This window comes from Microcebus murinus, chromosome 28 (genome assembly GCF_040939455.1).
Source record: "Microcebus murinus isolate Inina chromosome 28, M.murinus_Inina_mat1.0, whole genome shotgun sequence".
NCBI lineage: Eukaryota > Metazoa > Chordata > Mammalia > Primates > Cheirogaleidae > Microcebus > Microcebus murinus.
Window position 1 is genome coordinate 8,147,979 of NC_134131.1, and position 22,196 is coordinate 8,170,174.

At 35.0% G+C, this 22,196-nt stretch overlaps 1 protein-coding gene across 3 annotated transcripts in view; it reads left to right on the forward strand.

Annotated features, from left to right (window-relative positions):
- Nucleotides 1-22,196, forward strand: part of CNTN6 (contactin 6) — a 282,265-nt gene that overhangs the window by 42,893 nt on the left and 217,176 nt on the right. For all 3 annotated transcript variants that reach the window (XM_075998472.1, XM_012740481.3, XM_012740492.3), the window contains exon 2: nt 9,972-10,108. Coding sequence is in view for 2 of the 3 variants with exons in the window: in XM_012740481.3 (XP_012595935.2) it covers nt 10,054-10,108 (55 nt within the window). In the remaining variant the exon portion in view is untranslated. The remainder of the gene's footprint in view (nt 1-9,971; nt 10,109-22,196) is intronic.

A 22,196-nucleotide genomic window follows, 5' to 3' on the forward strand; every position in this document is an offset into this window, starting at 1 on the left:
ACTCTTGATATTTGTTGTTTTTAGTGTGCTTTTGTTGTGCTTTTAGTGAATGGAAATGTAGACTCAGTAATGCTAATCTTCAGATATTTTAAAAGAAGCCAGATGTTTTGCTGTTTTTTTTGGGGGGAGGGGGGATTTTCCAATTTTTAAATACTCCTCTTGATTAATCTAACTGTTGGACCACCAGTTAATGACTCCCAGCCAAAGGATTGTCAGCATCCCGTTCTTATATAGAAATAAAAAGCTACAAGTCTAGAAGGACTTAAGTGGTCCTCTAGTTGAATTTTCTACTTGATCAGAAATATTCTCTATAATATACCGAGAAATGTGTCATTTAGCTACTTCTAGTCACAGAGAACTAAGCATGTCATGGAGAAAGCAGTTCACTTTTACTCTTTGTATGCACAATCTCACTGAATTCTCTTTTGACAATTCGATTCTACTTTTTCCATTGTAATTATCATATAACCAAGGTTCAGAAAGGCTACTTTACCTCCTCTAAAGTCACCAAGCTATTAGCGATCTGTAGATTTTGCGAATGGAGTTCCAGACTGCCCAGGTTTCAAAGCCAGTGCACTTAACCACTAGCTAAACAATTCGACTTGTTAAAATGCTCAGGGCTGGTATTAAGCTGAAATTTGCTGCCCTGAAATGTCCACCCTTTGGTCCCAGCTCTGCTCTCCTGAGACAAATAATAAGTTTAATCCTTCTTCCACAAGACAGCCCTTCAAATATTTGAAGTTGCCTCTCCTCTGCCTGCTAAATCCTCTCTTCCCCGGGCTAAACATGCTCATTTCTTTCCACTGACCCTCATAAGTCGTGGCTCCCAGCCACTTCATCATCCTTGCCCTGATCCTCAGGAGAGGATTTCAATTTGTCAAAGTTCCTCTTAAACCATGAAGCTCAGAAGAGAACATTATTCCTTCTATGTGGTTACACAAGTGCAGGTCAGGCTGGAAATATCTCCTCCCTTGTTTTGGTCAGCATGCTTTTATTAATGCAACCTGGGTTACATTAACAACGTAGGTTTCGTTAATAAACTTTTGGCAACTATGTCAAAAAGATAAGCCAATGTTGACTATTGGTCTAACTTCACACCATAATATTTTGCTTTCTGCTTTTTTATTTTTTTTTTTAACTCGAAGGAAGCACAATTTTCCCCACCCCACTCCTACTCTGAATAAATTTTCAAAAGGCCAATTTTTTTTAATCCTAAGTTAAAGACTTAGCACATATTCTTATTAAATACCATTTTATTAGATGCATTTACTGTTTCCACCTACTGATCTGTTTTGTTTTATTTATCTTTAATTTGACAACTACAGAAATATAGAAAAAAAGAAAACTTTCCTGTAGTGTGACTACTTTTTCTTAAACACATGAAATTTTTTTTCTTTGCTGCTCTAATACTGCTCTTCAGATAAGTCTATTTATATTTCCCCAAAACAAAATTTGAAAAAATTAACACATACTTGTTTTACAAGGATCTTCCTATAAATATTCTAGTTTTGTTTCATTTTTTAAAAAAAATTTGGAATATATAAAGAAGCAAAAAAACTGAAAGAAAAAAATCTGCTACTTTCTGTTTTACTTAAATACATGTATTTCATATTATATGTGACATATAATATGTATATTTACATATGTTCATCTGCTCTGTTCTTTTCAATTCAGATATTTCTGAATTTTGCTATCTGATATACTTACTCTCCCAGCTTTTGATCATTCCAGAGTTTAATGAAATATTCAATAGGCTTGGACTGAAAACTTCCCTCTAGAAACTTCTCTCCAGGCTTTTAGCCCATGGGTTAGCAAAGTATGTCCATGAATTAATTACCCTTCACTTGTGTTTTATAAATAAAGTTTTATTAGAACACAGCCATTTCCATTTGCATATGTCTTGTCTATAGATGCTTTTGTACTACAGCAGTACAGTTTTATTGTGGCAACAGAGACCAAGTGATCCACCAAGCTGAGAGTATTTACTATCCAGTCCCTTATAGAAAAAAGTTCCCAATTTCTGCTTTAGTAGTTAGTAAGTAGTCCTTATGTTCTAATATTCAACTATTTACTGACAACAGAAACTAGCAAAATTTCCTGTCATTGCTGTACTAGACAACACAGAAAGCAAAAATAACTTAGCTACTTGCTTTAGGAAATACTTGCTTCTGGAGGACAAAACTTACTTTTCAAGACCAACATCAAGATATGTATCAAGAGCCTTACCTCCTTGTGTCCATCAAGCTAAAAGCTATTATGCCATCATCTCTACCCAATTTGAATCAGTTCCTCATCTTGCAAGAATCATTTTAATATGAGCTAACTCAGGTCATAAAACCCTATACATACCATCTACTGCTTCTTCTGAGAGAGTGCTGGAGCTATGCAAAGTTTTGTTCTCCCTGACTATAGTAGGTCTAGTAAACTTAGCTTTGCCTGATTAACAAATATTTCTTGTCATCTTTTTTGTTTGTTTGTTTAGAAGTGGAGAAGTCAACATTACAAATCCTCCAAACTATAGGAGTATCACTCACCCGCATTCTCCTATTCTGATTAATATAAATAGCAAGAGCATTTCTACCTGCATACCTGTACATTACAGATAGAAAACTGAGCACACACAGAGGCTGTAGCTGTGCTCGGGTGCTGTGTCCTGTGTCACAGATGGAGAGGGTCACATGGTAGGGAAGATCTTCAATCAGGGACCTGCCTTCCGGTCCCAGGTCTCATTCCATGAACCAAATTACAGTAACTATTTCTCTCCTCTAGGCCTCAGTTTCCTCAGCTATGAAAGTAAAGAGCTGACCTATATTATCTATACAGTTTCTTTCAATTCTGAAATGCATGGAAAGCATGTTCTTTCAGCAGTCTCAAAACCATTTTCTTCACACTGGTCTTTTTCAACAAGACTCCATGGCCTCAAGCAAAACCACAGGAGAGAGTCTGTATTGATGACTGAGCTCAACAACTTGGTTTCTCTGATTAAAAAAAAAAAAGAAGAAAAGAAATTATTCCATTTCCATAATAAACATATTTGCATTTATTTCATGCTGTTAACAACTTAACATGTAATCATGCCTCCTCTAAGAAAAGAAGTAATTCTTCCTGTATGATCACATTAAACACGCTGTGTTATATCTTTCTACTAATCTATCATCTATTGTGACTGCCTATTTTGAGAGCTTGGCATAACAATTATTATAAGTGATAGCAATATATTCTGAAAACAAAGAATGCGACGGCACAATTTGTCTTGCTACTTTGCCTGACTTGAGGGTAGTGGGGTTTCCTAGTCTAAACCAGCTTTTTTTTTCAGATCATAAATAGTTCACTTTTTAATTTATTATTGATTTAGTTTGATAGCAAATAATACCACGAATGCTGATGCTGGAAATCTGTTGTAAAAATTATTAAGAATCATCTCTGCCTTCTGGTGATGGATTTTTATCACACTGAAATAGAACAGTGGATCTACCTAAAGAAAGAGAGTTTGGGATTTTTAATTTATCTGATGTAGTTAATTAACTGGTCAATTAAAAACAAAAGGGCAATTAGTGCTGAGAACATTTGTTCTGCTGAGGATCATGCCATCTGAAAGTGGATCTTGATCTCTGCTACGAAATTCTTTAGTGTCAGAGCAGTGTTGCTGTAAATCAGGAGAGAATAAAGGTCATTCAGATTCATGCACTTGCAAAAATAGTTTCCTGATATCCTAACACAACACAGTAAGATGCAATTAGAGATAGATGTTGGCCAATACTTAGAAGTAACATTCGTGCATTGGCCATTCTATTGCCCTGTACTTAGAGCACTAACCAAAGTTCTTTAGTAGTTGTCTCTGCTTTTCCTACTGCCAATTTGAGAAAAATCATTTCAGATAGTGCTTCTTTTCTTTGGTGAGAAAAAGGTACAATTTGTAATTGATTCAAATATTTCCATAAACAATATGTATTAATGCACATAATTCTTCATCATCTAGGTTGATATCAGCTAGATCTATTTGAAAAAACTTAAAAAGCACAGTGTTTGAGAGAATTGGACAAGAATAACTTCCCATTTTCCCCTCATCATAAAATATGATGTTTTAGGCCATCTTAGGCTTTCTCTATACCTTGTAAGTATGGTTGGTAAGTACCAGTTAGAATCCTTTATTAGCACCTTTCAAAGGCTTATTATAAACATATGCATGCATGTCTACCCTGCCTTTTTATTCAAGCAAATGTCCCTAGTTCTCAACTCAAGGAAAAGTTGGAAAACTCCCCCTTTAAAAGATAAACACTAGAGATGCCATCTATTTTTGGTAATTCCCATTGTTTGCCATGCCTACTGGGCAAATCAAGGTTTAACATGGCAACAATCTCCAGGATTTTTCCAGCTGCCTAAAGTCCAACCAACATTTGACTTCCACACTGGTTCTGGTTTACTGGCAATTGTGTACACTTACTGATTGACAGATGGTTTTATGTCCAGAGAATAGATTTAGTGATAGTTTCCCATTTCTAAAAACGTGATTATTCTTAACCAAAGCAACTGTTCGTCTTGTCTGGGTTAAGTACAATTAGCACGGGGTGTGGCCTCACTGTCAGAGCCATAATTTCTGTACTCTCTCATCTGTCTTCTGGAATCAGATGGAGGTCAGTGACACATGGTGAGAAGAGGTCATATAAAGGCAACACTCACAGTCTGTAGCTACTTCAAAATACAGGACCCCGTTTTTTTTTTTTCTGTTAATACGTGTTATTCTTGCAGAGTATGTGTACATGGGGTCAGAGAAAGACAGTTCTACAATCCTTTAACTGAAATCTTCACAGACAAATGCATTTTAGAGTTTAGAATGCATTAGACAAGGGATCAGCAAAAGAACTTACAGAAGCTCTAAATCCATAAAGGATCAGAGAGTAGGCCACACGGTCTCTGGTGCTACTATTCCACTCTGCCTTTGTAACACAAGAGCTGCTATAGACAATGCATAAATAAATAGGTATGCTGGGTTCCAATGAAACTTTATTTACAAAATAGACGGAGGACCAAATTAAGTCAGCAGGCTATAATTTCCTATTCCTAGTTTTAGCCTTTAGTGAGGCAATGTGGTACAAATTTGTATGTATATATATGTATATATGTATTACAGATACATATGCACATTAAATATATATCGATACATATACATATAATTTTTTATGTATGTATGCATGTATGTATATGCCCAATGGGCAGCACCTTTAACATCAACCAACATTTCTGTTTCAACAGAAAAACATAAATATCCATTCTACCTTGGATAAAAAGTTCTAACCAATCACAGATTAGTCTGGGACAAGTTTTGCTACCAAACTTACACGTATATTCCAACGTTCAAAAGTTTTTTTGTTTGTTTGTTTTAAATTGCAGGTAAGGAATTGTAGAGCTATGCATACTCTTTTCTTGAAGTGTTTGAAATTGTTACTTTTGCATTGAGAAATTCCATGAAAGAAAAGATAAACATATGTTGTCTAGAAGGAACACACTTTGTCCAATAATAGTAGAACAATAATCTGTGCACTGCGGTCATGAACCAAAATAATATTTAAAAGATTACACAGCCTATAAACTTTATCTAAAACAAAATGCTGGTGATGCATTTTTAAAATTTGTTTAAAGATTCTAGAAATTCTTTTAAGTTAGATCTATCTACTGGCCTTCCTTTATTAGTGCATTTGCTTCAGGTGATCTGTAGGATTCTAGGAACCAAGAATTCATTCCTGTGGCTATTTTGCATATTAGCGACTGGCATAAATTTTACCCACTGAATCTTTCTACTCCATTCTGCTGCAAATAAATAACCACACTTTTTTTAAATCTGGATTGTTCTCATTGAGCCAGAGTATTCCCCTTCATCAGGCAATTTAAACTTTTACGAATGAAATTTTTACAAATGGCAACTGATGCATAAATATGAGCTATTTAGGCTGGCTTTAGAAAGCAATGCCAAATAAAATATCTTTTGGGCTTTGCCCTCATTACAGTATGCTGATAAGTAATCAGATGGTAAAGGGCACTATCTGCCGTGAAATTATACACTGGATTGAATCAAACAACCTTAGAATGTTAGAACTGGAAGAAATTTAAAGGTGATTTGTAGGTCAACTCCTTTAATTTTCAAAGGAAGAAACTGACAATCAATGTGATTGTCCATGAATCAGCCAACATTACTCATCTGGTTAAGGAAAAGAGACAATAGTAGAAAGAAAGTCTCTAGATTCCCACTTTAACCTTTTTCTCCATAGTACTAGTTTGTTTGCCTGTCAAATACAAACCTAGCACATAACTCATTGAATGACTGTGAGCTCTGCATCAGGCATCACATCGAGTGTTATGAAAAAGTATTACACATGGTGCTTATCGTCAAGGCAAAGTATGAAAACTCTGGCAATATGATGGAGTCTCTGATAAGTACAAGCCCTAAGGGGAGTACATCATGTCAGTTTCCTCTACAAGAGTCTTTAAGAAAATCTTCCCATAAATTCAGGATGAAAAATGAAAACACTAGTCGGATTGTTTTAGTTGCAGGAGATAAAAACACAACACAAACAGGATTAGGCAAAAATTTGTTATATTGGCTCACATATCTTGGAATTCCAGTAGTTTAGGCGTGATTGGATATTTCATGATTCTGTGATATCAGGTGTGATTATAGGTTCTATGGGTGGCAGAATTTATATGTAAGAAAAGCAGAGCTCTGTTTCCTACTGCTCCAAATAATAAAAGAGCCACACAGGAGATCGTACCCAGGAACAGGATAACAGCAAACTGGGACTGTTGAAGGCGGCTTGTGTATGGAAAATGGGGTAAGGTTAGCTATGTTTTGTAGGTATCTTGGGGATTGGATATTTTGAATAATTTTCTAATCCAAGGAAGAAGAGGCCTTTCCTATGAATTAGATATTTTGGGGCTCCTGGCAATTGGTATGCGTGTATTATAATCCAGTATTGTTAAAACCTAACAAGGGAGGTAGTTGAAATGGAAGCTTAGTAAACTGTCCATGAAGGGGAATGAAAGTTTTTAGCCATGAATTCAAACTGAGTCAAAATTACACTTGTGAAATATAACAGATAGACAGGTTTACACATCAATGACTTAATGGAAAGATTACCCTCTTGTCCTAATAGCATTGCCAAAGGTCGTGGCTTTGACTGTCACTGGTTTCAATTAGGTCATATTCCCATCCCTTTATAAAATATTGTAGCCAAGGAAATTGATTCCTAATTGACAATGCCCTTCTCATATGCTCATGCCTGGAGTGAAGAGGTGGAGGCAGTACAACTCGAACTGTATGGACTAAAGGTACATAGGGAGGTGGTTCCTCAAAAGAAAGTTACAGAGCTTTTATCACAAGAAGAGAACAAAATTATTGGGGAGGAAAAAGTAATGAATATTTATTAAATAAGTGGACCACATAATTTATCTTGTAAACTGAGACTTTTTTGGGGAAAAAGAGTCTATTAATAATTCTGCCTTGGCATTTGGGTACACAGAAACTATCCAGTGAAAACAGGGTGGTATGGCTATTCTGCTACACAGTTTTTAAGGGACATGTAGACTCTAATGGGGAATTCTATGCAAATCCAATAGCATCTATATGGAGATAATGTATGATGTGAGTGCAAAGTAAATGGGGAGTAGATCTTTGTCAACAGACTGGAAGTATGTAGCAAGTACTTTGGTTGAGAAAGGAAGGTTAGAAATTCATTGTACATGGTCCTGAATACCATTCCCAAGGACGTTGGTGGTTTTTGCAATGAAGAGTGACTAAAGGTTTTAGAGTTCTGGCATAATTGACCAATTTTTCCCTTTAGGAAGAATTTTTTTTTAAAAAATTTTGAGACAGAGTCTCACTTTGTTGCCCAGGCTAGAGTGAGTGCCGTGGCATCAGCCTAGCTCATAGCAACCTCAAACTCCTGGGCTCAAGCGATCCTGCTGCCTCAGCCTCCCAAGCAGCTGGGACTACAGGCATGTGCCACCATGCTTGACTAATTTTTTCTATATATTAGTTGGCCAACTAATTTCTTTCTATTTATAGTAGAGACAGGGTCTCGCTCTTGCTCAGGGTGGTTTCGAACTCCTGACCTTGAGCAATCCACCCACCTCGGCCTCCCAGAGTGCTGGAATTACAGATGTGAGCCACCGTGCCCAGCCAGGAAGAAAATTTTTGATGGTAATATTCAAATGGGGATGTTAGGTTTCAGTCTGAAACCATCAGTTCTTGGAGCACCCATGGTAGAATGACCAGACACGCCAAAGTTAGGCAAGCACAAAAATGAGGTTTATTGAGGAGAGAAAGATAGGATTGTAGGGCAAGAGCAAGATATATAGGTTGACAGAGCATAGTATATATGCCATGGATGACTACTGGACCCATTGTTGCAACATAGCAGGCAAAAGGAAGGGCAAAGAGAGAGAGGGCTTTGCTATGTTCTGCATCATCTCACCTTATATAGATCTCATGGATCTCACATTTAAATAAATATATCATTTTTATCTCTCATCATTATTTACCTGTGTGTATGCAAAGATTTTTTTTTTCTTGCTTTGTTAAATGTCTCTCTAACAAGACAGCAATGCCTCAAAGGTAGGAATGAAGAATTTAGGCTCACCACTCGCACCTAAGTGCCCAACGTCTTGCAGAGGATGGAACTATCTAAATAAATAAATATTTGTTGAAAAAATGATAAATGCGTGAATGAATGTAAGATATGATTTAATTTAAATGCAAGAACTTAAAGGCTTTGATTCTGTGGTATCAAAGGGAATGAAAGGTGATATATGATAGGAAAAAATTTGTGAGACAATGTTATGGAATCTATATAGTATTCAATATTCTAACCTGAATATTATTTATTTTTCCTGTGATTTTTATTCTTTGATTAAATTGTGAAAGTATGTAACTTAAGCTTTACAAAAAAAGTTAAATGTGGTCAATATTTTTTAAGTTGAAGCAACTAATAGCAGAAAGAAGTGAAAGATTTTTAAAATTGGAAAATATATCAGGAAGTGATCAAAATTTCATTGTGTACTATTACCACACTTAAAGTCCATAGACTTACAGATGGTATTTGAGGTTGCAAGAAAATACATTTCCACTAAGTTCAAGTTTCCAAAGAATTCCATCATTTGATATATGATAGTTTTATCAAATATAACCTAGATGAGTTTATTCTAAACCTTTATGAGTTTTTATGAGTCTCTTAATAGATTTCCCTTTCGGAGTAAAAGTCAGACTAACAGTTTATCTTGACTTCATTTATCATTGCATGGCTTAAATGTCAAAATAAATTAGAGAAAATTATGATGTAACCCCTTAGGAAAAGCATGACTTATACCTAAAAGATAACACTGCCAGAAATTGACTTCTTGCAGACATTTTGTAACACAATATTAATGTTGGTTCTAGTAACATTACAAAAGATAATGATTCCTAATGAGTGTGTCCTCAATAATATTGATAAAAACACAGAAAATCCAGGAAATAAATGTAAAGTAGCTGTTAATATATGTAAGATGGAGAAGTATTATATCCTTTGCCTAATGATTAAAAATTAAAAATACAAGCCAACAACAGAATCATGGGAATTGGTTTAATGTTTTTTAATCTCTTTAACATGTCAAAAAATGACTGAACTTAAGCTAATGAAAATTTTAGTCCACATGGTATACATCCAATTGAATTCCATCTCAGCCCATTAACAACTACACCAAACATAATAGCAAATGGCATGTATATTTGAAATATAAATGGAAATTAAGAAAATATGACCTGAAATTCCAGAAACTTTGCAAAACATATGTATATGTATAAAGTAGCCATTTAGGTTGCTGTATTTTGGATAATAATATTTTAATATTGAATTTAATCAATATGTAATGATCAATATACATATTAAAATATTCACGTTTGTATGTTTGTCATTTCATAGCAATTTTATTTCTTTCAGATTCTTGAGATACTGCCTGGAAGACAGACCTTTTTTTTCCTGTTGATTGTATGGGAGAAATTTTTGACCTTAGGAAGTGGAGATGAGGTTGCTATGGAAACTGATAATTCTGCTGCCACTCATAAACTCTTGTGCAGGTAAAGTGTTCTATTATTATAAGTTTTGATTGATAAATATATTGGTATTGTATTTCTTTCTAGAGGTGAAGCAATTTTCAAAATGAACAGTACATATGTTATTTTAATGACTAAGTGATAAAGTTTTGAAAGTAACCTCTATGCTAATACAGGGAGAGTTTAATCCTTAAAAATGTACGAACTCTATTTTTAAACAGACGCTAACATTATTACATTTATAAATTGTCACATATGACATTTTTATGGTAAATGAATGTGATTAAATAATTTTTATCACTAATAAACAATGAAGAATTCTTCTTATTTCTTTTACAGTGAAGCCTTTAAAAAGTTAAAATCAAAATACATATTTTTCCTCACACTTAGAATTTGATAAGGCAAAAAAATTTTAAAAAGCTATGCTGAAATAGAAAAAAAAGGTGATATAGAATATTACATCAGAACTAGAAGTAACCTTAGAAAAAGTTTCTTTCCTGAATCATGTTTTTTTAAATACATTAAAGCATATTCTTTTATTGGATTTAAAGCTATTAATGTGTGCATATCAGTTGACTTTTGCTTCGTAACAAACCACCCCAAATCTGAGTAGATTAAAATAGCAAATATGCATGTATTTAGTTGACGAGTGTGTGTATTGGCAATTTAGGATGGAATTCAACTGCTTATTCTGTTGGTTTTGTCTGAGTGCACTGTACCTGTGGTCAGCTGAGTCACCTGAGATGTGACTAGTCTAAGACATTGGCAGCTGAGACAACTGGGCTGCCTTGGTTGTGACCCAAATGTCCTTCTCTACGAGTCTGGGCTCTTTCATACTGTGGCTGCTCAGGGTTTCAAGAGAAATCAGAAGAATGCCATGTTTGTTGATACGGAAGCCTTGGAATCGCCACAATGTCATTTCTGGGGCATTCTTTTGAACCCTGCCAGTCACAAGGCTACTCCAGATTCAAGGGGTATAGAAATATACTTCATGTCTTAATAGGAGAGCTGCAAAGTTTCACTGTAAAAAGACATGGAAATAATAAAGGGAATAACGGTGGCTGTTTTTGCAAATAATCAACCACAGTCTGTCAAGGTCATTTAAATCTTAATTGTCTCAGCTGTCCAGCTTACTTGTCAAACTTACCTACATGAGTTGTCACAAAGCAGGGACATCAATTAGGTCTTAGGTCATCTGAGTGTCAGAGGAGTCCTTCTTCTACCATACCATGCTATTGCCACCTAACTATGTGATGATAGACAAGATTGAAGTTTTCAACATTCACAACAAAGCAGTAATACATTGAGAGAAACACAGGAACAAACATAATAATTTGCAAGGCAGAAACATAGTAATTGTAAAAGACATATATTTAATAGCAATCCCCAGAAATGGAAAGATATGCTAATCCTAAAAGAAATGAGAATGCTAAAATACGCAGAAATCAACCAGAAGAATCAGACAACCATATAAATAAAGGTATTTTAACCACTAGTGAATCCATTAGCTAGAATTACTAGAGTTATATTTATTCAAAGTTATTACATTGTTTTGATTTGTGTCACTTCTCTCTGTTAACAAAAATTCAGAGTTCAATAAGAATGTCTTCTTTTTTTTTGTTGTAATAGATTAAGGAAAGACATTGCAAAGTCATCAAGGTGTCCTGAAATCACACATATGTGAATAAGGATTTTGTTCCTACCCTTACGTTTCATCTTCCTGTCAAAATTCAACATTAACATTTTGCCCTTTAAATATGTATGTTGAATTAGCATAGGATCCCTAAAAGACCTTTTGTGTTAAATTAAAATAAATTATTATTCTCAGAACACATATCAAATCTGAAAACTACTCCAGCTCTTTTATTAACTTTTATTTATCCAGATTGGATGTGATTCAACATGTCCTTTTGCTTTATTCTAAAGGGAGAAATAATCATATATCCTTGGTGCACAGTTTTATTGTGAAAGAACAGATTGGAGCTATTTTTTTTTAAGCCATAGCTATTTAAATAAGATAATCTAAGCTAAATATTGTCCCAGATGTAATGATGTTGATAATGATATACACAAGAGAACATTGCTTTAAATCTGTTTGTTTTGTTAGAGATTTCATAGTATGTCTCCCTACTTGAAAATAGTATTTTAGTTTAGAAAATGAGATTGTCTGATGATAGAATTTTACTTCTATGCATAGTTATAATATCTTGTTCTCCTAAAACTGACTTTTTATTCATTCTAAAAGGCCAGCAAATCTTTCACAATTACTTGCTTTTTTTCCTTCTAATTTTCACTGTTACAATCCTTTTAAAATGTTAATAGTTTATCTCCCTAGACTGTAAATTGAAACTTAATTTTGCCACCAACCTTTTTTCCTCCCCCCCTCCTACTTTTGTTTAAATTAGCACTACAACTTCTTCTAGCACATTTACTACAAACATTGGCCTCTTGAGCATTTACAATGAAACCTTCACATCCAGGCCTGAAATGTTGATTCTGGGATATTTTTGAAGTTTTGAATATTCAAAAGTTCTATTCTTCTATTCTAATATTTTAAAAATATTAGAAGAAAATAAAGGACCATTCAATTAAGAAGCACAATTGTTAATTGTCTTAATTGTCCAACTTACTTGTCAAACTTACCTATAAGAGTTGTCACAAAGCAGGGACATAGATTAGGTCTTAGGTCATCTGATTGTCAGAGAAGTCCTTCTTCTACCATACCATGCTAATACCACCTAACTATGTGATGATGGACAATATTGAAGTTTTATACCTTCATAACAAAGCAGTAATATATTGAGAGAAACACAGGAACAAGTGTATAATTGTTAATTATACACTTTTTAATTTTTCATTAATATGTGGCAAGCTAAATAATGGTCCCCAAAGATACTTAGATTAGATCTTACTACCTGGAACCTGTGAGTCCTACAAAATATGGTGAAATGGTTTTTGCAGATCTAAGTTAAGGATCTTGAGATGGGGAGGTTATCCTGGACCATCCACATGGGCAGTTCTAAGTGTTTTTATAAAGGGAGGCAGAGTTAGATTTGACACAGAGCAAAAGGCAGCCAAGCAGAGAGACAGCCAAGCAGAGAGAGATTTGAAGATGCTTCAATGCTGACTTTAAAGATGAAGGAAGGGGGCATGACCCAAGGAACACAAGGAATGAAGCTCTAGAAACTGGGAAAGGCAATGCATCAGATTCTCCCCTAGATCTACGGAGATCCTGCCAATGCCTTGTTTTCAGTCCTATGAAACCCATTTTGGACTTCTGACCTCCATGACCATAAGAAAATAAGTATGTGTTGTTTTAAGCCACAGCATTTGTGATAACTTTTACAGGAGTTATAAGAAGCTAATGTAATCTATCTCTCCCTCACTGTGCTTTAAGCATCAAGATGACAGGGACTGTATCTTCCTGGCACTTGTCAGGGATTCAGTAAATGCTTGTTAAATGAATGAATGACTAAAATTTAAGGTTGTTGGTCCTATTTATATTATCAAGTAGTAGAATAAATCTAGTCGTATAACACCCTCTGGGGAACTATTAGTCTGGCCTATTCCCTTACTGTTGCCCTTGTGTTATGAGGTTATGGTCATAAGATTTTAGAGATGAAATTTCATTAATAATAACATTTAAAAGTTTGAGATTGTCCTCCATCTGAATGTAAACTGTGAGTGCGGGGATTTTCATCTGTTTTATGCTCTGCTGTTTCTACCTCACATAGTAGATGCATCCTAAATATCTGTCCAATGGTAAAAGAAAGGCAGGTCTAGTCAAGTCCACAGATACAGATATATATTGGTACCTAGGAGGTGTCAGGCACAGAGCTAAATGTTGACCTTCAACAATAAGATGATCTTGGTCCCTAACATCTTCAGCTTTATGGCCTAGAAAAGGAAACAAGCAAATAAGCCAGTAATTGCAATAGAGAAAGTGCAAGTTGCTATTTGAGTAATGTAGTAGAAACACGTAACATGGAAATGTCATGTAACATGGAAATGTCACGTAACATGGAAATGTCGTGTAACATGGAAATGTCATGTAACATGGAAATGTTGTGTAACATGGAAGAGGACATCCATTTCTACTTCCTCTAATAGAAAGATTCCATTTTTATCAGGAAGCCACTCTTTACTGAGAGTCTTTGAGGTTTGAATGAGACTGGTACAGCCTCAGGGACCAGCCAGTTGGCATATTCCTTCTCCCGTCACTGTATTGATTGGTTCAGAATACACTTTATCCGAGCAAATCCTTGGTCTTTTGCTAAAATAAAATAGCAGCGAGGCATTCCTCTTGAGATGTTCGAGTTAGTGTGAAGCTATACCAGGAGCCACTGTGAGGACTGAAAGACTGCCTGAAAATGGAATTAACACAGGACCAGGACAATCCAAGGGAAGAAAGATGCAAGGTCTTAACTCTGCTTTTGAAGTTTTAAGTAATATAAGCCAATAAGGTGCCCTTTTCCCCTTTTAGGCTAATTTCAATTGAGATCTTGTCCATTGTGATGAAAAGGATCTTGACTAATACAGGTTAGAAAATTTGTTTTTGATGTAAATCACTGAAGATGCTGAAGTTAGGTTAGAAGTAGGACTCCACTGAAATGCATCGCTAATCAGTCCTGGGAATGAGGAACAGAGCAGAGAAAGAAATGAAGAAAGGCACAATATTTCCTGGAAGGAAAAAAAAAAGTATTGAGAGTTTTAATAAAGATTGAAAAAGTTTATTTTTAGCCCCAAGTTACTGAACCACCTACACGTTTTTAAGGTAGGAAAAATATCTATCTTCATAGGATAATTTAAGGAACCAAATTAATAAAGGGAGAAAAACTTTTAACTGTTTGTTAGTCTAATGATTTTCTTTGTAGGCCATGCACACATAGTTTTCATGAAGAAATATTTTTATTATGATATTTGATTTATTATGTTGTATATAACCATGAAAGGGAAGTTAATTATCATACAGAGCTATTCATATTTACACATAAAAAGTAAAATCAATCATTACAAATAATTAATAACTTATTGTTGTATGCATAATTGTATATACTTTTATTTTATTTATTTATTTATTTTACATTTTTATTTTATTTCAAGATAATATGAAAGTACGAACGTTTTGGTAGCATTTTATATCTTTGCCTCTCCCTAGCAAGGGATAGAGGCATGTCTTTCCCCTACACAATGCTCACCACATCCCTCAGATGTGGGTCTATCTCCCCAACCCCCGAATCCCTGGTGAACACCACAACCCTTTGAGCACCATCAGTCAGTACCAATTTGATGGTGAGTACATGTGGAGCCCATTTTTCTGATCTTGTGTCACCTCACTTTGGATAATGGGCTTAAGCTTAATCCAGGGTAATATAAGCGGTGCTGGCTCACTGTCGTTTCTTAGAATTGAGTAATATTCCATTGTAAACATATACCAAGTTTTAATAATCCACTCATGAATTGACGGGCGCTTGGGTTGTTTCCATGTCCCTGCAATAGTGAATTGTACTGCCATAAACATTCGGGTGCAGATGTCTTTATAATAGAATGTCTTATGCTCTTTGGGGTAGATGCCTAATAATGCTATTGCTGAGTGAATGGTATTCCTATTTTTAGCTCTTTGAGGTATCTCCAAATTCTTTTCCACAAAGGTTGCACTAATTTGCAGTCCCACCAGCAGTGTAAGAGTGTTCCTGTCCCTTCACATCCTCGCCAGCATTTGTTGTTTTGGGATTTTTTTGATACAGGCCAATCTCACTGGGGTTAGGTGATATCTCATTGTGGTTTTGATTTGCATTTCTGTAATGATTAGAGATGTTGAACATTTTTTTTTATGTGTTTGCTGGCCATTATTCTGTCTTCTTTGGAAAAGTTTCTGTTCATTTCTTTTGCCCATTTCTTGATGGGGTTGTTTGATTTTTTTCTTGTTAATTCTTTTGAGTTCTAGATAGATTCTTGTTATCAGACCTTTATCGGAAGTGTAGAGAGCAAATATTTTCTCCCATTCTGTAGATTATTTATTTGCTGTAATGATAGTTTCCTTGGCTGTAATATCATACTGAATGGGGAAAAATTGAAACCATTTCCACTTCTAAGCAGAACTAGACAAGTATGCCCATTATCTCCTCTTCTATTCAACATAGTGCTCAAAGTCCTAGCTATAGAAATATTTTATTTTTAAATAAATACTAAACAATGTGAGTGGAACAAATCTGTAATGGTAAAATCCACATAATATCAGATTCTATTGATGTTAGAATGTTATATGTGTAAGAAACCCAAGATTTACAGATGCAATTAACTATTAAATTTTCCAATGGTAAAAAAAAAAAAATGTCAGAATGTCCCAGATGTTTCCATTTCTTCAAATCTTTTATCTTACTATGTTTTTATGTAAAATCTGGAAAATGTTAAGCAGATTAAAAAATTCAAGTACAAATCTTTAAAAATTGATAGTTTTTTTTTAAATGCTAAGCATTTGATCATAGAGTAAAAGTGATAATCATTAAAATCATGTCCTACATCTGTTATGAGTTATCCAGGGAGAGAGATAGCGTCATTTTAGACCCAGAGACTAACAGATGGTCAGTAGTCTTTAAAGTTAGTGTCAGTGAAGGGCAAGAGCTGCTATTATAGATGAACAAATTAAGTAATAGCAAACATTCCTCATCATAAGCAAAGTGATTTCCCTGACATTCAGTATTTTTACTACCTTAAGGATTTATAGCTAATATATTATCTTTTAACTTTGTTATATTAACAAAGTACTATAATTTATATGATAGTTTAAAGAGATCCACTTGGTTCATAAATATAAGTGGTTTATCTGCCATTTGTATTTGCTATGGGTTAAGCACTTTTATCTATATCTCATAAAATTATGGACTGGACACTTAATTTGGTTAGTCCTGAAGAAGTACTGGTTATGAGACTTGGTTTTGTCAGGAAGACAAAATAATCCAAGGAAGTAAACATGAAGCTAGTCACATGTCCTGGTAGAGTGGAATCAAAGCCCTCCTTTAGGCATTCTAACTATTTATTGTATTATGCCATCAGTGCCATCAGGGCCTAAGGAGCTGGTTTCTTCTACTGTATTAATTATTCCTGAGGATTAAGCTGATACTAGAAATTATAATAATTTCCTGCCACCATTATCATGTAATAGCCACTGACAAATGTGCTTATATTATTTTGGAAACTTTCCCCAAGGTAATTGATTCTTAACACTTGAAAGAAGTTGTTTTTAGGGTTGATGCCAATAAAAGAAAACTAAATTCTATTTTGTTAGCACTTTTACATAGTTTACTATTTTATAATTTAAATGGAATAGTGTGAAAGCAAATCTAGAAGGAAATTCACCTCCTCATAAATGCTCACAATCAAGTAACTGTGTGGTAAGAGGGCATTGGAAAGTATTTATGATTGCTTGAATTCGACCCTGCTTCACACATAGCCTTTTATTGAATTGAGAGCCAGAGCAAATGAACTACCTAAGAGAGAAAGCCAGAAAAAATGGAAATATTCACTGTGACCGAGATTTCTTCAAAGAAAACAATGTATCACACAGCAAATCCATGAAAATTGGCAGGTGTAATAAACCTGCTTTGCTCAAGGATCCCAGAAGCACATAATAGATATTCCTTTGGGTCAGACTGTGATGAATATTGAGTACATCACAACCCACACTCTGCCTACGGTCTTGTTCAGATTTATTGTTAGCATAATAGCACCTTTAGGAATGGAACACCAGGCTATATTTTCAAGCCAAGTGACATCTTTGCAATTTCTAATAGAAATGGCCCAATTTAGAAATGCTGAAAACACCATTTTTATGTAATGCCTACTGATAAAGGTGGTTATATGATTATCAAACCTTCTTCCAAAGTAATTGATTCTTAAACCCTAAATGAAATTGTTTATTAGGACTGATAACAATATAGACAAAAAAAATCCTGTTTTGTCAGCATTGGAAGGAAATGAATGGGTGTGCACTGGTATTCTATAGGAAATGAAGGCTCTTAGTAGTAGGGAATGAGAGAAATAGTGTTTTCACCATAAAGCCTTTGAAAGACAGGGTCTTGTGTTCTACAGAGGTGATAATGACAGCTATTGTTTCCATTTGAAGCTATCCCACAACTTGAATATGACATGGGGGATTGATAAGAGTTTCTCCCTCCCTACTTAAAATTTTCCAGAGGGTTAAAGTCAAACTCCTTATGATGCCATCAAGTCGCTAACCAATCTTACTTCTGCCTACCTCTTTCATCTCAATGTGTATTGAGCTCCTCTTTGCTCACTACACAGGAGGTATGCTTTTTTTCCTTATGTTCCCAGAAATATGAAAGTTGTTTCCTGCTCAGGGCCTTTGCACTTGCTGTTCAGTTGTCTGGAACACTCTTCAAATCTTTGTATGCCTTGCTCTTTTCATTACACCTTGCTCTTTTCATTATACCTATTCTAGATCAGTCACCTCCAAAGAATGACCTTCTCTTAGGACCTTGTTGTTGTAGGCAGCGTCTCATCCTACCTCATCCTAGTCACTTTCATCCCTTTTTTACTGTATTCCATGAACTAGTCACTATCTGAAATTAACCTGCTTATCCATTTGTTTACTAGTCCATTTTCTGTCTATACATAAGTGGAATATAAACTCCATCAGCCATATATGTGGCACATCTCTTGTGCCTAGTACAATGTCTGGAACATAGTAAGCACTCAATAAATACTTTAAAATAAATGAATAAATGATTGACCTCTCAAATTAAGCCCCCAGGACTACTTGGGTGTAAACCAGTATTTTAAAACACTTTTTAACAATTTTACTGGATATTATTAAAATCCACACTTAGGCATAAGTGTTTTAATCACAGTACATCATTTGGTCTTAGATGGGCATATATTTACTTTTTTAAAAAAAAAATTATGATGTCTATGGAAAGCACAAAGCTAGTCCTAAGATTTGAAGTTAACTAATATAATTTGCTTAGAAACACCTGATCTAGGCAAGTATAACTTTAGTGTGGTTTGTTCAGGAAGCAGCACATTTAATATAGAGCCAATGCTATGTTGGGTAGCAGATACCCATTGACATTGTGTCACAAATAATCTGCATACTTAAAGTTATTGGGCTGTATTTTATCTCAAGATGTATTTGTTTATTCCTTTCCAGTTCCAGTGTTACCAGTCCAGTTAATTCGCTATTACCTCTCCCCAAGATTTTTGTAGTAGCCTCCTAGGGATGCTTCCTATTCTGAGGCATCCTCTTCATCCTTTGCAAGATATAGCTTATTGATACAGACTCCTCTGCAGAGAAAACTTCATAAAGCACAGCTGATTTTTGTCATTACTCTATGTCAAGACCTTCACAGATCCCATTTCGTATAAAGTTCAGACTGTCTAATCAAGCATTCAAATTCAATTTCCTTCAACAAATATTGGAAGTTCTCCAATTAATTTAATTCAACCTTTGTCATGAGCCATGCCTTCCCTTATGCTCTTTATATATATCCTTCATTCAAGTCAGACTGCACTGCCAGTAAGATCTCTGCGCATTTTTCATTCCCAAGCCTTTGCTTGTACTAGTGTCTTTCTCTTCATTGTCCTTCTTCAGATCCACTTCCTTCTGTTAAAGTCAAATCCAAGCATTCAGAGACAAATTCAAATGCTATTTTCACTCTAACTAATCCTCCAAGTCTGCAGTCCCCAACCCCAAGGCCCTGAACTGGTACTGGTCCATGGTCTGTTAAGAACCAGGCCGCAGAGTTCCACCTCCCCGACCCCTTTCCAAGGATCTGGGGAAAAATTGTCTTCCATGAAATTTAGGAACCGGCTGCACAGCAGTAAGTGAGTGGTGGGCCAGCAAGTGAAGCTTAATCTGTGTTTACAGCCACTCCCCATTGCTCATATCACTGCCTGAGCTCCACCTCCCACCCACAATCCATCCATCCCTAGAAAAATTGTCTTCCATGAAACTTGTCACTGGTGCCAAAGAGGTTGGGGGCCACTGCAGTGGAACAACCAATAATTCCTCTTTCTCCTTAAACTCTAATTCTATGAAGAAGAATTTTGTCATTTCCACAGTCTTTGTTTAAATAAGGTCATTTTTGTCAAATATATACTCATTTTGAGAAACATACAAGTATTTAATCTTGTTGAAAATACATTTATAATCGTTGAATGCTCAGTCCTAAAGGGAAAATAAAGACTAACTTTTAATATTGGATTAGCTATACTTTATTCCTAGTGATTTATCATTTATAAAGCATTGTACGCATAGTGTTTCACCTGAGCTGGATAGTGGGCAAAGGAAGGATTATTATCTCCCTTCTATAGCTCAAGAAACTGAAATTCAGAGAAGGTGCATGACTTATAAAAGATCACTGGACTATAAGATGGTAGAGTTTTATGAGCAGAATGAATTCTTGAAATTCATGCGTGTGAAATACATGGATGTGGACTTTTTTGAGTTCAAGACATTGCTTCTTGACACAGACTCAAATTTATGTGACAGTTCACTTTTTAAAGTTAGGATCAAGAGTTTTTAGAGGCCAGCTTCAATGAAGAGCATAATATGATTTAAATAGCTAATCTCCAAAATTTTATGATCATCAAATGAAGGGAAAAAATTATGAGCATAGAAACCCAATATAGCTATATTCATAGCATGTATATTATAAACCATAAATGAATAAAATTTAAAAGTATTAAACAAAAATAAACAGATACAAAATTCCTTACATTTTCTGTCTTCACCATCAACAGACCGTCTTGTATACCCACTAGGCACAAACTGCCCCGCTTTGGAGACCATATATGTTAACGACAGGAAAGGATGTATCCTATGTGGCATTGACAAGGAATCAGAAAACAATCTACATTTTCAGCCAGTTCTCAATTCACCAGAATAAAAGGGGAACTTGCGTAGAAATGCAGTCATAGATGCAAAAATCGTGATTAAAGCAAAAGTAGGTAAAATTGGAAAAAAATATATTTAATGCATCTCATTTCATTAAAATAGTATGCAAACCATAAGGACACATTTGCAATTCTACAGATATCACTTAAAATTGTAGATATATGTATGTATCAATTTTCAATAGCTATGTAGCCAACTACCCCCAAAAATTATTGCTTTAAAACAACAGTGCATTATTCTTGATGATTCTGCAGGGTTTCTGGATATCTTCCTCCCTGGTTGTGCTTTGTCTCTCTCCTGTGACTTCACTGAGTTGGAATCAGAGAGAAATAGGAGGAGGAAGAGGGAGGTAAGGGGGAGGTCACCCAGGGCCTTGCAAGTCATGCTAAGGAGCTGGATTTGGTTCAAAATTCCTCCTAATTATAGTAGCTGCCCCCTTTTTTCACAGGGGATATGTCCCAAGACCCCCAGTGAATGCCTAACACTATGGATAGTCTCAAATCCTATATATACTATATGTTTTTCAATCTGATAACAAAGTCAGCTACTAAGTGATTAAGAGTGAGTAGCATACACAGTGTGGATATGCTGGACAAAAGGATAATTCACTTCCTGGTTAGACAGAGCAGGATGGAGCAGAAGGGAGCAGAGTGCCCTGAGATTTCATCATGCTACTCAGAATGGAATGCAATTTAAAACTTATGAATTGTTTTTTTTTCTGGAATTTTCCATTTAATATATTTGGACCATGATTGACTTGCAGTAATTGAAACTACAAAAATTAAAAACCATAGAAGATGAAACCTCGGATAAGGGGGGAGGGTTACTGTATATGGATTTTTATGGAAGATATATTGCCATTTGTTTCATTTTTATGTTTTAAATAAATGCCTCAATATATTTTTAAATAATATAAATTGACATACCAACTAATATATATGAAAATAATTTTCTTCTCAAACTTAACTTCACATTGGAATCACCTGAGGACATTTTAAAACACTGATGCCAGAAATCCAGTCTCAGAAATTCAAATTTAATTCATTTATGTTCAACGTAGTCATTCAGATTTTTTTAAACTTTTATTGAAATCCAGAATACCACTATAACATGCATAAATCATAAGTGAGTCAGTTCAATGAATTTTCATAAATTGAACCCACCTATGTAACCGGCACCCAAACCAAGAGGCAGACC